This window comes from Poecilia reticulata, linkage group LG10 (assembly GCF_000633615.1).
Source record: "Poecilia reticulata strain Guanapo linkage group LG10, Guppy_female_1.0+MT, whole genome shotgun sequence".
Lineage (NCBI taxonomy): Eukaryota > Metazoa > Chordata > Actinopteri > Cyprinodontiformes > Poeciliidae > Poecilia > Poecilia reticulata.
The window spans coordinates 14,473,092-14,489,314 of NC_024340.1; the positions used below are offsets into that span (position 1 = coordinate 14,473,092).

The following is a 16,223-nucleotide window of genomic DNA, read 5'->3' on the forward strand; positions in this document are numbered from 1 at the left end:
GTTTTTCTCTCTGTCCACCAAAAACTGGAGGACAGAAGTTTGGTCTCAACTAGCCTCTTATTTTGAAAGATAATTTTGTTTACAGAGAGTTTATAATTCATTTTATTTGTTATTTTGTTTATTTATTTTGGTTAAAATGTCTTACAGTTCTGGTGTCAAATGTTTGCAAGAATTTAAAGTGTATTATTCTTTGAGAATGTGTTTTTGTGTTATTATTCCAATATTATTATATTACTTGAAAATGGTCTCAAAATGATAATCTTATCATGTATTGCCATAACTTCTAGGACAATTTATTTTTATTAGGACCAGTCAGATGTTAAACTGCACTGAATAAAGTCATGAATACAAAACATTTTCTTCAATGCAAGAACAAAAACTTTGTCACAAATTTACTCCCGTAGAGAAGAAATACTGTATTTTCCGCACTATAAGGCGCACCTTCAATGAATGACCTATTTTAAAACTTTTTCATATATAAGGCGCATAGAATAGACGCTACAGCTGTCTACACATTTGTAGAGTACGATTTGTTCCGTACTCTACAAATGTGGATGTGTAATAATAGAGATAAGGTCCCAAGTACTTTATATAGTAGTCTGCCTCAGTAATTGTTTCACTCACGGTGTTGGTGTTGTGATATTGTGCCCAACTGCTTTCTGGGTAACACAGACCAACCGACATGCTGCCGCCGCAGTCTCTGTCTCTCTTCCCCCGCCCCCCCGGCTTTAAATGTATAGAGGCTGGTCCCTTGCTAATCCTAGTCGAAGCACCCCGGATGAATATCTAAAGCCACTTTGTTGACATAAAGAATGTCAACAAAACAGTCCGACTCCAGTCGGCGAGGAGAGCCTTCCGCGACTGGGCCGGGGCGTGGCCGGACGATGGTCACCCTTCTCCATTCGCGCACAGTATGTTCGTGGAGAACGTGGTGCTAAATGACCTGCAGACGACCAATCAGGTCGGTAGGTAGATAGGTCAGTCAGTCAAACTTTATTAACAAACCAGCGTTCTGACAACTATCCCAGCATGCACCGCGCGCTTCTTCTTCTACGGGCAAAAATGAAGTCGGCGGCTGCTTACCGTAGTTGCTAGACCTGTTGTGGCTCAATATCGGTCCATATATAAGGTGCACCGGATTATAAGGCGCACTGTTGGCTTTTGAGGAAATTTATGGTTTTTCGGTGCGCCTTATAGTGCCGAAAATACGGTAAATTTATGAAAAACTGAAGTTAAAAAATGGAGCAGAAGGCCTGAAAGTGAAGCAGTGAGTTCTTGAGTTAATACCAAAGTGGATTATAAATCCAAATGAGCCTCTGAATGAAAACGGAGACAAACAGGACGTTCTGGCACAAAGACTGCCGTCTAATTGGATCCATTTGGGTCCATTTGCTGTCAGGGAGACAGCACACTTGTCCCTACAACCTGTCGCTCTTCTTCTGCCACCACAAGCATTTTCTCATGTTTCTGGGCTCTTATGACAACCGTGAGAATGGAAACGCAGAAAACGGGGACGCTACAGGGACATCTGAAGAGCCTGCAGAAAAACAAACAACCTGGAGTGTTTCTGTTCTGGGAGCTCCTGCATAATAACAACACGAGCCTCTTCAGCCCACATAAATCCTGACAGAAATGTTCCACAACCCGGCTGCTCAACACATAGACCACAAATAACAGCATCAAAGTAAACAACAGAAACAAACCTCTGAGTTACTTAGAAAGGAGGAACTTTAAACTGTAACAAGACAATAAAATAAATTATATTTTAGAAGTCACCATTATGCAAATCATGTCATAATCTGCTAAAATTTTCTTCAAAAATTATAAGAAACTGAAGAGGTTTTCTAGTTTTCGCCGCACAAGTAAGCAAATAGCAATTAAACTGAGCTGAAGTGATTTAGAGTCTGGACTTAGGAGAGGTTGATTGTTGTTTTTTCTTTACGGGAGTAATTAAACGGGAAGGAAGTGCTTTTATTGAAGAAAGTGTCAGGAAAGTGAAAAGTGGTTTGAGTTCAATACAATTAACAAATTCCAGCAGGGAGACGGTTTCAATTACAGCCAGAGAAACTAAAGAGAAACTAAACACCTGTACGAAACGCAAAAACTAAAATGGTTTATTTAATAAAGACGAATTAAAACGAAAATATCAACATAATTCAATAAAATTATATATATTAAAATATATGACAGGATGGCTGATGGATGGAGGTAGGGAGGGAGGGTTTAGGATGGATGGATGGATGGATGGATGGATGGATGGATGGATGGATGGATGGGTGGATGGATGGATGGATGGATGGATGGATGGATGGATGGATGGATGGATGGATGGATGGATGGATGGATGGATGGATGGATGGGTGGGTGGATGGATGGATGGATGGATGGGTGGGTGGGTGGATGGATGGATGGATGGATGGATGGATGGATGGATGGACGGACGGACAGATGAATGGATGGATGGATGGTTGGTTTATGATGGATGGATGGATGGATGGATGGATGGATGGATGGATGGATGGATGGATGGATGGATGGATGGATGGATGGATGGANTGGATGGATGGATGGATGGATGGATGGATGGATGGATGGATGGATGGATGGATGGATGGATGGATGGATGGATGGATGGATGGATGGATGGACGGACGGACAGATGAATGGATGGTTGGTTTAGGATGGATGGATGTTTTGGGATGGATGGATGAATGGATGGATGGCTGGTTTATGATGGATGGATGGATGGATGGATGGATGGATGGATGGATGGATGGATGGATGGATGGATGGATGGATGGATGGATGGATGGATGGATGGATGGACAAATGATGGTAATTTTGTCTCCCCTAAGCTGTTTCAGTGAACTGTCTCAATGAACTGATTCTGTAAACTGTGTCAGTGAACTGATTCCTCTCTGACTCACTCGGTTCAGTAGTAGATGGGACTGAATGTTTTCCTGATCCATCAAGACAAACTCTTTGTCTTCTCCTCCTCCTTTTTCTTCTTATCCTCCTTTTTCTTCTTCTTCTTCATCTCTGTTTTAACCACTGCAGAGCGGAGAAAACCGACAGACAGGTGCCATTTTTAGACGGAGATATATAAAAAAAAGATTTTAACACTAAACCTGAAGGTGCAAATCTGTAACTCGTGTTTGATTATTTTGCTTTTGCACCTTTGGGTGATTACCAGTCTGGATCGGTGAAGGCGGAAGAGGAAACAGAGGTGGCTGAGTCATCGGATTAACAACACAGCAGTTCTGAAACAGGATTATTCATCATCTCAGATAACAAAAGAACAAATTCATCAACACTATTCACCCAATTATTCCTAATTTATCAGAAAATCTGAGTAATTAGACTAAATATAACAGATCAGATTTTGAATTTCGTTTGAATCGTGGAACTAAACCAGGCTGAACCTTCAATCCGTCAAAGCAGAGCGGTAAAAATCCTGCGGCTCGTTTCCTCTGCAGCTCTTTATGAATCGGAGGGATGGGAGCCGGGACGGGACGCGGGGGCGCGCGGCGCGCTCCTTCATGTCGGTCACTGGTGAGATCTATTTTTAGAAACGCGGAATAATTCATGAGCGCCATTCATTAAAAAACGGGCAGACTTTCCATTCAGACTTTCTAAATCTTGTCTGTAACTTTGAACAGAAAAAAATAAAGATAACAATAATGAGAATCCTGAGTCAGAAATGAACGTCATTGAAAAAAATATGATCTTTAATTGCTCTGGTCGTTTAATTGTGTATTATTTTAACATGCAGTGTTTTTATCACGAATAGCTTTGAAATCAACATTTAGCTGTAATAATGGATGTTTTGTTGCTTAGAATGTATTAAAAAGGGGTTTAACTTGATCTGCACATAAGGTAAAGGGATTATCATCAGATATAGGAAGATTTTCAGATGTGATGTATATTTATAAAGCTTCTTCTGGTGGCAGATAATCTCCTTTAGTCTCAGTAAATGCGGTCTAACAAGAACCTGCGGTGTTTACTGGCGGGTCCGGGGCAAACAGGCAGGTGCCAGACATATAAACACACAGACCTCGTTCGTATTCAGCACAGATCCTCTCCTCCTCTTCTTCCTCCTCCTTTCACAATTCACCGGAGCCCGGTGACTCCCGTTACGTTTTTACGATGGCTCCGCCCTCTACTCGGTTTTGTCCAAATCGGGCTTTTTGCGTCGCCGGAGCTCCCGATTTCAAGCCGACGTCACTACCGAGTAAAGGGAAGAGCTGACGTCGAGGAAGAGTCACAGAGAGGAGAGGGCAGGAGGGAGGGAGGGGGAGACTCTCAGCGCGGCTCGCATTCATATCAGGCATATCTATCCCCCCCTTTCTCCCTCCTCCTCCCTCCGTTTTACGTCGGTGTTGGCGCGTCGGGAGCCCCCCTGCTCCGGTGGAGTCCCAGGCTATATAAGAGACCGGCGAGCAGAGTCCCTCAACCAGATTTACGGGTTCCGGACATCTGAGCCAGAAGAGACGGCGACCTGCAGCCGCCGATTCACCTGCACTCCGAAAGGAGGGACGAAGGGAGAAGGTTTTTACCCAAAAACCTTGCTCTGGAGAAAAAGAAACAGCTGAGATGAAAGTCCAATAGCACATCTTCTTTTTCTTCCCCTCACTTCTACAAACCTGTCTCCGACGAGAAACTTCAGCAGATCTTCTAACAGCGCTCCGCTTTACAACTTTTCACCCGGAGGGACGCTGACGGCTCGCCGCAGCAGCAGCCACAGACCACGATGTACCGCTCAACCAAAGGGGCGTCCAAGGCGCGACGGGACCAGATCAACGCGGAGATCCGAAACCTGAAGGACCTGTTGCCCATCTCTGATGCAGATAAAGCGCGGCTCTCGTATCTGCACATCATGTCCCTGGCCTGCATGTACACCAGGAAGTCCGTCTTCTTCACCCAAGGTAGGAACTGAGACGGCAACCTGTTGATCAATCTCCCGCAGAGTGCGGAGATCAACAAGTGTTTGAGCGAAAGTGAGATGAAAATCTTATTTTAGGGTAAAATGTGCAGCTACAGCCCATCTAGATGTTGTTAGAGACAGTTTATGTCGCTGATAAAAGTGTGAAACTGAGGCTGTCGCTGTCCGCGGTGCTGAAACGCTCCAGCAGGATGTCCGCGGTGCTGAAACGCTCCAGCAGGATGTCCGCGGTGCTGAACTACATGCTTCTACTGCGGCACACGTCCAAGCCTCCGTTAACAGCTGTTTGGTTCCTTTCTTCCCAGAAGCGGGATCTGCTGGCAGTGACGAGGAGAGCGCTGCGTTTCTGTCTTTTCACGAGCTTTCGGAGCTGATGCAGGCGATGCCGGGCTTCCTGATGCTGCTTACCGGAGAAGGGAAGCTGCTCTACCTGTCTGACAGCGTCTCCGAGCACCTCGGACACTCCATGGTGAGACACACGCCTCTGCTGCATTCCCCAACACAGGGAGGTTGTTTCAGGTGGGTTTATTAACACCAGGTGTCTGTTTTTGTTGTTGTTTCAGGTGGATCTTGTGGCACAAGGTGACAGCGTTTATGATATAATCGACACTGCAGATCACTTCATCATGAGGACCAATCTGTCTGCTTCTTCATCACTTGAGATGGGTAAGACATCGTGTTCTTTCCCTAGATTTAACAGCTACTATTCATTTATTACACAATGAAAACTGAAAATCACCTAATAAACTCTAGCAAAAACCCAAAAAGTGACATTGTCACCTTCCTAAAAGTATTTATTATTATTATTATTATTATTTTTTTGCCTCAAACATCTTTCGGAAGCAAAGAGGCAGTGATTGTTTTATACAAAAGGTTCATGTTAGATCATATTAAACATATTCAATCACATTTAAAAACCAGCTTCTTTATGTAAAAACTGTCTCTCATTTTAAAGCTCAACAGATATGGCAACTAGCTGTTGGCATGGCAACCAGAGGTGCACTCCTCACAATAAAACAATCGTAAATTTTTACTTTACTTTTACTTTACATTCGCTAACATTTTAAACGTAACTAACTTATTTTGTGCTGATGTCAGCCAGGAGCTTAAAATTAGATTCAAGACCAGCAGATTTAATGTTTGGCATTTCCCTATTTTACCGTTTTTACTTCCTCTAAAGGTAGGACTACCAAAGTAAGAGTCCAGATTTCAAAGAAAAGCACAAGGTACTTCAAATTTTACAGCTGAATTAGCAAGCAAGCATAAAAAAATCATTTAAATGCATTTAGCCACATAATCGGTTCTTCATAGATGATTTTAATTTTTTCCAAAATCACTTTTTAATTTTAAGAAATGGTAAATGGACTGGAGTTACAAAGTTCTTTTCCAGCCATTTTGACCACTTAAAGCACTTTACATTAGAGCCACACTCACAAACATTTCTACAGCAGTGAACATGTTGTTAGTCGACTTGGCTAAAAGTCATTGCTGGAATTGAACTTACAACCTTCCGATTACAATTTGACGTCTCCACCCACTTAGTCGCTGAGAAAGGTGGTTAAATTAAGATGCTACTTCCTGTATATCTTATAAAAAGCAGTGACCCGAGCGCACACCCCTGTGGTCCTCCATAATTAACTGCTACATTTAAAATGCTTATTCTAATGACTCTCCTACCCTCTCCTCCCCGCAGACCACCTGTTTCGCTGCCGTTTCAACACCTCCAAGTCGGTGCGGAGGCAGAGTGCTGGAAATAAGCTGGTTCTGATCCGCGCTCGCTGCCTTGCTCCACCCTCCGCCGCCAGCTCCTACTGGACCTCCAACCCGGTGTGGGTGTGTTTCTGTACCCCGCTGGAGCCCCAGCCCACTCGCTCCGGGTCGGGGCCAGACAGGGACGTGACCTCTGGCCCCCCGCTGGCCGACACCAACCTGTTTCTGGCCTGTTTCCACTCCCAGCACGGCCGAGACATGAGGCTCCAGGCGGCACAGGACAGGTGAGTTTGCCCTTCGTACCTCTAAAAATCATGAGTTTATTCTGCTTTTTGGATAAAGACGTGAAAAATCCCATCTCCTCCCACTCTGCCCTGCAGCATGACTGTGTATCTGGGCTACGATGTGACAGCTTTACGCTCCCGCTCCTGGTACGGCCTCCTCCACCCACAGGATCTGTCACACGCCTCTGCTCAGCACCGCAGCCTGTGTAAGCGCTCCGTTTGCTCAAATTAAGCCGTCCATGCCCACACTGTGCCCACTGGCACATTCACACAACGATGATTAATGTGATTACACACCGACCATAACGTGTTCTCAACTGTTGTTGACAGTGAGGGAAGGTGGAGAGGGCAGATCTGAGATGGTGGTTCGTGTTCAGGCTCACGATCTATCCTGGGTTTGGCTCTACATGGTGCTTCAGCTGCAGCACGGAGACATTCCCATCAGCAGCAACAACTACATCATCAGGTGAGAACACTTTAAATACTCATGTTGATTTCTTTTTATCCCAATGTAGCAAAATAATAAGAAATTCCTATATTTGAATCCATTTCTTTTGGGAATCCAGTTGGAAAAAATAAAAAATTAAAAAAAGGAAAACACAGTAAATCTAAAGGAAACATGAATGAACTCTGAAATTGACTCTGGGTTTCTGTTTCCTCTCTTTTCAGTGAGTCTGAAGCCTGGTCGGTGCGCCAGCAGCTCAGCTCCGAGCAGACCCAGCTGACCCTGGTTCTGAGCGCTGGCCCGTCTCAGCCAGAGGGCCTGAGCCTGCAGTCTCCAGAGACCCTGTCCAGCCCAGACCAGGTGTTCACGCCCGGTAGCAGCGGCCTGTCTGCCCAGTCCTTCGACTTCAGCACAGCCGGCTGCAGCGTCGGCTCCTCGGACGAGCCGGGCAGCTCCATCGCCGAGCCCATGCAGCTGGAGGGAGACCCTCGCTCCAGCATCTCCTCTCTGGAGGAGGAGAGCTTCTTCCAGCCGCCGCCGACAGAAACCATCTCCGCTGCGTCTTCGCCGACTCCCGTCACAGTGGAGACAGTAGCAGATTTGGACTTTTTAACCCAGAACATTCTCCTACCTCCGTCCTTCCAGCTCGATCCGCCGCTGCCGCTGCCGCTACCCACCTCTCAGGCGCAGCAGACCAAAGAGTTTGTGTGCACCCCGCCGTACACGCCGCAGGTCGGAGGAACCAGCTTCCAGTTCAATGAGCCTCTCTTCAGCTTTGACCCCACTGGCACCACAACTCCTCCTCCCTCTGCTACGACTGCCACCTCCTCCACCTCGCTGGCGCCCTCCGCCTCCTCCACAGCCCCACCCACTACGACCCCCAGCCCCGCTCCACCCACCACCCTCTCCACCAAGCTGCCCCTGTCTTTGCCCGCCCTCTCCACCGACCTGCTGTTCCCCATTGAGACGTGCAGCGGCGCCCTGTACGAGAAGCTGCCCCCTACGCCTGACAGTCCAGGAGATGGAGATTGCACGGTGATGACTCTGCCGGAGGTCCGCGGGCCGCTGTACGTCGACGTGCCGCTCGGGCCTCTCCAGTGCCCCCCTGAAGGCCTGCTGACCCCTGAGGCGTCGCCAGGCAAACAGCCCTGCCTCACCTTCTTCTCCTTGGAGCGGGAGAAGGAACGGGCGGAGATTTCCCTCCTGGCTCAACACATCAGTTCCCTGGCTGAGGGTTTCTACCTGGATCCTCTTTTGTCCAAACTGTCCCCCTCCTCCTCGCCTCCGTCGCCCTTCTTGTCCCCAGCTATTGAAGCGGCGGATCCAGTCCACATGCTAAGGGAGTTTTATCCCGTAAAAACGTGGAGAGGTCTGGACATCCCCATCTTCCTCGACGACGATGACTCTCTGTTTGAAGAGAACATCCTAGAGACGCTCCTGCAAGACGACTTCGCTCCCAACCTCTCTGCCCCCTCTAGCCCCACCTCTCCGCACACACCAGTGTGTTGGCACCAACCCTCCCAGTTTGAGGGAGCGGGCCACATCTGTAGCGTCCAATCGGCGCAATGTAACTCCGTGGCCGGACGCGGGGCGAGCATGGCGATGACGGGCGGGGAGGGGCTGGCGGAGGAAGCGATGGAGATGGAGATGGAGGTGGAGGTGGATTTGGCGTCGTCTCCCGTGTCGTCTTGCTCCTCCATCCCGGCTTCCCCTCCCCTCATCCTCACCGCCTCCCAGAGCCCCGCCGCCGCCATGCCCGTCGCCTCGCCCACGCCCACCGTGTCTTGCACTCAGTCCCTCCTGGAGGAACTGGCCGTCCTGGAACCCATGTTTGGGGCAGGTGCCTCGATCGCCCCTGGCTTAGGGCAACAACCTGAGTTGTATCAACTCCAATGTCATCCATCGCCACAGTGCTTCCACAAAGGTGAGCGTTTTCTGCAGTTTATTTCACCTTTCTTTTTTTTTATATGTGAAAAACTCCAGTCACTAATTTTCTTGTTCTACTGTCTGTTTTTGTCTTTCAGATGGGAGTGGAAGTGTTCCTCCGTTCTAAAATAAGTCTGTGACTTACTTCATTAAGTATGGCATATTGTCATATTTTGTGGAGACCCTTTTACTGAAAAGTAAAAAACAATTAAGTGTATAAATATACATAATGTATATACAACTTAAGGACTTCATCTCCTACATGTCTGCTAAGAACAAAGATTGGCTACATATTTTTGTTCAGTCATTTCTTCTGTGTAATATTGCAAAAAAAAAAAGAAAAAAAAAAAAACTGGTGCCAGATTCACATGACGACCGGATGGACCCAGAACTGCCTGGGTTCTGGCTCCATTTGGTGACCTCTCAGTTAGAGGTGCACCGATTGCAGTTTTCAGGTTACCGATCCTTAAAAAAGCCTGACCTGCCGATCCCCATTTTGACCGGTAACGATTTTTACTGCCTGAAATGTTGCTACATGAAGTCTGTCGACATGTCCTGCTGGGTGGACAGTGGCTGATTTTTAGTTGATCAGATCCCAAATTTAAGAAAAGCGGGTCGGACTTATCGGCAGATCAATTTATCGGTGCACCTCTACTCTCCAGAGCTTCAGAGACGATCAAACTCCAGATACGTATGTGTATTCACTCGTAGTGAAATATCTGTTGTGAACAAAAACAAATGATGCATTTCTTGCTATTTCAGTAGTGGGATGAATCATAGCACTTTTTTGCCTGACATGCAGCAACGCAAACCCAAACCTCAAACGTTACAGAAAGTCAAATGTTTACAATTGTTTACAACCTAAGTGCGAAAACAATCAGTAGAGGGAGAGAGAGAGGGAAAAAAAAGAAGATATCTTGTCTTAAATCTTCTGATTTAGTTCCCAGAACCAGATGAGTTCTGGTTTAAAAGCCTTCCAAAAACGTAGAAATGGAACTTAAACTGAGATACTTTGAGCTTTGAGTTTGCGACTTTTAAACCTTTAACATCTATCTCATGGTTATCGCTCCATCTGAAATCTTGTGTATCTATGTGATTTGCAAACAAAAAGAAAACATGAAGAACTGGACTCTGATCATGCCACAAACCCTCTGCTACTCTGTACTGTACATTAAGACTCTGAATGTGGACTCATCGGGTCCTCCTCCTCCTCTTCTTCTTCTTCCCTGCTTTTGGCCGTGGGGCAGTCGGCTGGATATTCTTGCAGCATCAATATTTGCAATGCTGGCAGCTTATAGCGGCTCCTGTGTGCCTGAAACGGCCCCTGAACTCTGAACTCTGAACTCTTCGTCCACTCCGGACGAGTGGACGGTCGGCATCGTGGCTCCACTGGAGCCACGATGTGCAGCGAGGCACAAATTTATGGGATACCGTCTGTAACACTACGCAGTGAAAAACTAACAGCGAGCATTTGGTTTGTTTAGCCGGACGTAGAGAAAAAAACGTGGATGTTCTTTTTCAAAGTAATTTTTTCACAATATTATTCCATAAATGTCAGAGTTCCAAACTAAAAGGTTTAATTTAGCTTACAGAACTAAATATTTAGTTAGGAAGCTAAATATGTAGTTTCCAACTAAGTGTTTAGCTCCAAATTAAATATTATTTTTGAACAAAATATTTAGCTTTTTAAACTAAATATTTAGGTTGTGAGTTTAATATTTACCTCATAGCTAAATTTGGAGCTAAATATTTCATTTTGAAAACTAAACATCTAGCTCAGACTAAAGAACTTAGTTGGAAACTAAATGTTTAGCTTCCTAACTAAATATTTAGTTTTTAGACTTGTGAATTAAATATTTAGTTTGGAACTCTGAGATTTATAAATTTAGGAATAATATGTTCAAAATATGACTTTGAAAATTGAACATTCTCATTTTTTTTCTTTGTTGCCGGGTAAATAAACGAAATCGTCGCTGTTAATGTTTCACAGTGTGGCTTAACAAACGGCACTCCATACGAATTGACTAAGTTGAACGAGCGATTCTTCTTTTTTGAGAGGGGTTTAGAATACAAAAAGGTTTTGTTTTAAAAAAATGAAAACTGGGGGGGACGGGTGCTATTTCTATTCAGTTACCAAACGACACGGGTTGAGAATGGTACAATTCCCATGGTGTCGACATGCTCACGTAGAGTTGTCTACGGTCAAGTAAAGGATTGATTCCTACGTTCTAGCTATTCAAGGCTAAGTTAATATACATGTGTAAAAATTATACTTCTGTATGTGTGATATTTGAAGAAAAAAAAGCTATTTCATATGTGTTACGTCTCAGGATGTAGGCATATGTTCTTTTCTGAAAGGTTGTACACATTTGTACATTTGTATGAAACAGCTACTGGTCTGTACATACAGAAGAGAGAGATTTTTATCGCATAAGATGGAATATATTCTGAACATCTTATTATTATTATTCCTATTATTTACTGCAGAATGGACATTGTGAACCAGTGTTCTATTGTGATGCTTATAAGTGTATTTGGTTGTCATACAAATGCATTTATATTAAAGTGCACTTAATGCTGCTGATGCATTTGTGTCGTCAGAGTCGAGCTCTCTGTTCCTCCCTCATCACCATCATCACCATCATCATCACCATCATCTTTTCCTCCCTCCCCTTCACTCTCCTGCGTTTCTTCCCCCGGAGCGAGTTTCGCTCAGCAACAGCTCTGACGCACACGTATGACGAGACAGAATGAGACACTATCTGACTCAGACTGACGCACACGCTTGGCATTGAGGCTTCTTTTCAGGGGGGCCACACACACACACACACACACACACACACACACACACACACACACACACACACACACACACACACACACACACACACACACACACGTAATAGTAGGAAGACTATTTCCCCCCTCCTTCCTCCTACCAACACCCCTCTTTACAAATCAGAGTCGCCCATATTTGCTGATGTACCTGCGGCTCGCTCAGCGTGGCGTGGAGCTCCATATATAGGCATTCCTGCTCTGACTGGAAACAGCCTTGCGTCTATTCTCAGCCTCTATTCAGAAGCATCAGAGAGGGGAGGGCTGGTAAAGAAAGAGGCTAAAATTAGAGGTACAGTAGGAAAAAAAAGGAGTAAAAATGGAAACAGAACAACCTGATCCCCCAATGCCACAAAAGATGAAGAGACATAACATAAAATAAACCAAATATGCATTTTTCCCCTCCTAAGATTTGCTCCACAAATTGAATTTGAGGCAAATATTAACCCAAAACTTAAGATATCTAATGAAGCAAAGCCTTAGGCGTTGCATTTTTTTTCTGCAAGTGAACATTTTGTTCCAGCGCTACCTGCCGCAGTGGCGCTTGATGGAGGTGAGATCACTGCACACAGCTGACTGCTGCTATCTTCTGGAAAACTCAAGCACTGCACCTTCAAGGAGTCCACTGAATCACTGTGTTGTACAAGAATATAAAAAAGGGTTAGGAGGAGGCCAAAGGGACAGGAAGGGTTCAAACCTCACTGTAGCTTCAGCAAATACAAACCTACCCCGACTAGGAAGCAACGAGGAAGGTTAAATAATTAAAACAGACATGAAGGTTTACAGTTTCAACCAGTTGGGAAGTAATTAGTTACATTTACTGAAAACATTTACTTTTAGAAGTATTTTTACTAAGCTGTACTTTTTACTTTTAGATGAGCGATTTTATTATGATATATCTCTATTCTTATTTGAATAAAATTTCTGGATTCTCTACCCACTGAATGAAAAACAATAATTTTTTTAACCAATAATTCACCACACACCTGCAGTTTTTGTTAAAGTTTATTAAGTTTCTTTTATTGAAACTGATTCTATTTTCTGTTACTTATGTGAATCATGTAATTTTTGTCCTTAAAATACCCAAATTTCCACTTAACTTTATAATTTGGTCCATCTGATTGTGCAGTGTTTAAATATTAAATGATTGATAATTTGATCGGTAGACTTTTTGCCAAATACTTTTTTAATCTGGAGTAATTTCTTGGATCACTACTTTTTCATTTTACTTGAGTATAATAAATATGTTGAAGTAGTGCCCAGTTTCTGTGTACTCTATCCATCTCTGCTTTTAGACAAGAATAAAGCAACTGAATTACTTAAAGTGTCACTGAAGCAATAAAAACACTTACATGATTTGAAAAGACCAACCGCTCTCCTTACATTTTGTGAACAGAAAAGCTTTTAATGATATATATATTTCTCTTGCTTTAAATGCAGATTGTGGCTGTTTCAGTAATTGGGTGAAACGCCAGCGCCATCTTGTGACGTAATCAGGGTAAATCAAACTATAAACGACAAAAGCTGAGTACACAGAAGTGGAGGGAGTTGTGAGCAATTTCTCTGCAGTTTTAGAGGAAGAAGCCAGATGGAGTGATGAAGAAGAGGAAGATGAATCCGATGAAGGACTGCAGCCATGTTTATTGAGCCACATTGTTCAGGAAACAACGACGACTCCAACATTTCCGAGGGTGAAGATCTTGACGTCTGTCACCTCCAAATCACTAAATGATAATAACCAGATGTATTTATATAATAATTATTCATCTTTAAATCTGGTTTAATTCAAATAATCCAGTTACTTTAAAGAAACTGGCCCAACTTCTGCGTCTTTCAGAATCATGGCTCCTATTTCCACATCTTGAGTTTAATGTTTCTACTTCTGATAACTGTACAAAGTTTCTACATTATAATATTAGACAAAAACAGCAACACTCTGCATTTATAGTATTCAGAGAGAAATATTTACTATTAAAAACTTTTGTAAGGCACAGTAGTTCATCTTTTTAAAGTGTTTTTTTGTGTGTGTAATTGACACTTTAAAAACAAACATAGTAAGCAAACATAGATCAACCCTTTAGTCTTAATATATAAATTTGACCAGGGATGAACTGCAGCTACAAAATCAGTACAAAGTTATCAAGACTTGGCTCATGGTTAGTAATCAAATTAGTACTGATGTTGATGAATGTGTAAGATTCATTTGACTTATGATTGTCAAACATAATACAGTTTATGGTTTTCTTGTTAGGAATATTGTCTTCTTCTGATGGTGATAAGAAACCCACCAGCCCCCTTTAGTCAGACTGACTGACTAAAGAAAACAATTTTAAAAGTTGATTACTCTGGGTCTAATGTCAACAATTACTACTACTACTACTACTACTAATAATAATAATAATAATATAAACAAGTGACTGAACTTGTTTTTGTGTATCTAATTTGTTATAACAGGACACTATTCTATGTAATTATTTACCTACTAATTCAATCACTCCAAAACAATAACATTTAAAGTGGGGATGTTTTCCTCCCACTATACTATAAGGTAGTTTCACCGTACAAGCTGGGGAAGTATGCAAAAAATATGAAAATAGTGTAAGCTGAAAGACCACACTCTTACAACCGTTATGTTTACAAGTTAAAATATTGGCTATAAACTAAAATGTTTTAGAATATGATAAAATAAATGCACAGATTTAGTTGCTCAATGTTGAAAATATCGTCTAAAATTACTAAAAATACTTAAATGTGCTAATAGCAGAGAAACAACTTACAGTTACAGGAAAACCGTTCATCCGCGTCATCGGTGGCTATGCTAACTAGCTTTAGCTTTCACAACTGGTTATGTTAATTGCAGCGTAGCCAAGAGCAAAGAGGTGAGAACCGGGTGTTTGGGTGGGAGGAGGAGCAGCGCCACAAGAGATTGTGATTGACAGCGACAAGGCCCGCCTCCTGCAGGAGGAGTACTTAAAACAAGCCAATTTTACTAATACAAATAGAATATATGAGATTTATTTTCTTAATACATAAAACATTTTTCTTAAAATAAGAAAATTTTACGCTATTTCAAGAAATTCAGTGTCAAGTAACATTTTCTTTACTTGAGATAATTTTTCTTAAAATAAGATAATATATCTTACTYGTATAAGTAAAATTGGCTTGTTTTAAGTAAAAATACACTAATTTTAAGATATAGAAAATCTTGACAAGATAAATTTTCTTGTTCTGTTGGCAGATAATTTTTCTTATTTTAAGAAAATTATACCCTATTTTTGTACTTTTTTTTCTTATTTTGAAAGGGGACTTTTTGCAGTGTGGCTCTAATTGGTGGTTCGCACTGGAGGAGGCCAGAGAAGATCGATTTTTTTCACATATTATCTATCTCATACAGTCACATCATAGTGACAGTTTCAACAAATATAAAATTATCTATATATATATATTTTTTAGAAAAGTTACATGCTGCAGCTTTAAATGTGATATTTGTCCATACTTTTTAACGGTCGTTCGTGCTACCAGCAGCCTTCAACAGCACCGAGTACATGCTATTGTTTACATCCGGGATATTTCGCGCATGCGCACAACGCTGGAGGGCAAAACGACGGTTTTCACTCCGTTGAACCCATAGACGTGAACATATGATGTATATGATGTATATGGTTGAACCATTCACTCCGATGGTTCAACGAAAACCCTCAAAGTTGTTGTACTTTATTGACCTCAGTATTGGGAAATCGTAATTGCAATGAAACTGGAATCGAGTAAATCATGGTTTGTTACTCTAGTATTATTTTTGTTATTTTATTTCCAAATCTTGCCTTATTTCTCATATTATTTCATACCAGTTTCTGTCTGTGATGCCATCTATGAAGAACTTTGCTTTGTTCAGTTAAAGTTGTTGTTAATATGCCATTTCTATCTACTTATCTAAATACTTTATTTCAGGTTTTTATCCTAAGATATAAGTTTCAGTACAAAAGTGACAGCCTAAAAATGCCATTGCAATGAACAAACTGTTATTTGGAATAAAATGCTAAACTTTTAAAAATAATTAACAGATTTCTGTCTGAAATACAAT

General features: G+C 42.6%; 1 protein-coding gene and 1 long non-coding RNA gene across 2 annotated transcripts; one reads left to right on the forward strand and one right to left on the reverse strand.

The window, feature by feature from the left end:
- Nucleotides 1-1,339: 1,339 nt before the first annotated feature.
- On the reverse strand, nucleotides 1,340-15,094 carry LOC103471646 (uncharacterized). Its single transcript, XR_001777029.1, has 6 exons — nucleotides 14,920-15,094; nucleotides 12,672-12,775; nucleotides 12,294-12,406; nucleotides 3,177-3,260; nucleotides 2,928-3,051; nucleotides 1,340-1,537 (listed from the first exon to the last, which is right to left on the reverse strand). It is a non-coding gene; the product is annotated as an uncharacterized LOC103471646 (long non-coding RNA).
- npas4a (neuronal PAS domain protein 4a) lies at nucleotides 3,741-11,895 on the forward strand. The gene is made up of 8 exons (XM_008420796.2): nucleotides 3,741-4,925; nucleotides 5,248-5,411; nucleotides 5,506-5,608; nucleotides 6,636-6,936; nucleotides 7,033-7,142; nucleotides 7,267-7,402; nucleotides 7,606-9,305; nucleotides 9,406-11,895. The coding sequence occupies exons 1-8, from the start codon at nucleotides 4,751-4,753 to the stop codon at nucleotides 9,432-9,434; spliced, it is 2,718 nt and encodes a 905-aa protein (XP_008419018.1). The 5' UTR covers nucleotides 3,741-4,750; the 3' UTR covers nucleotides 9,435-11,895.
- Nucleotides 15,095-16,223: the final 1,129 nt, after the last annotated feature.

Coding starts and splice junctions, on each gene's coding strand:
- npas4a (XM_008420796.2), top strand. CDS start 4,751: ATGTACCGCTCAACCAAAGGGGCGTCCAAGGCGCGACGGGACCAGATC. Junction 7,143..7,266: donor TGCTCAGCACCGCAGCCTGT/GTAAGCGCTCCG, acceptor TGTTGTTGACAG/TGAGGGAAGGTGGAGAGGGC. Junction 9,306..9,405: donor GCCACAGTGCTTCCACAAAG/GTGAGCGTTTTC, acceptor TTTGTCTTTCAG/ATGGGAGTGGAAGTGTTCCT.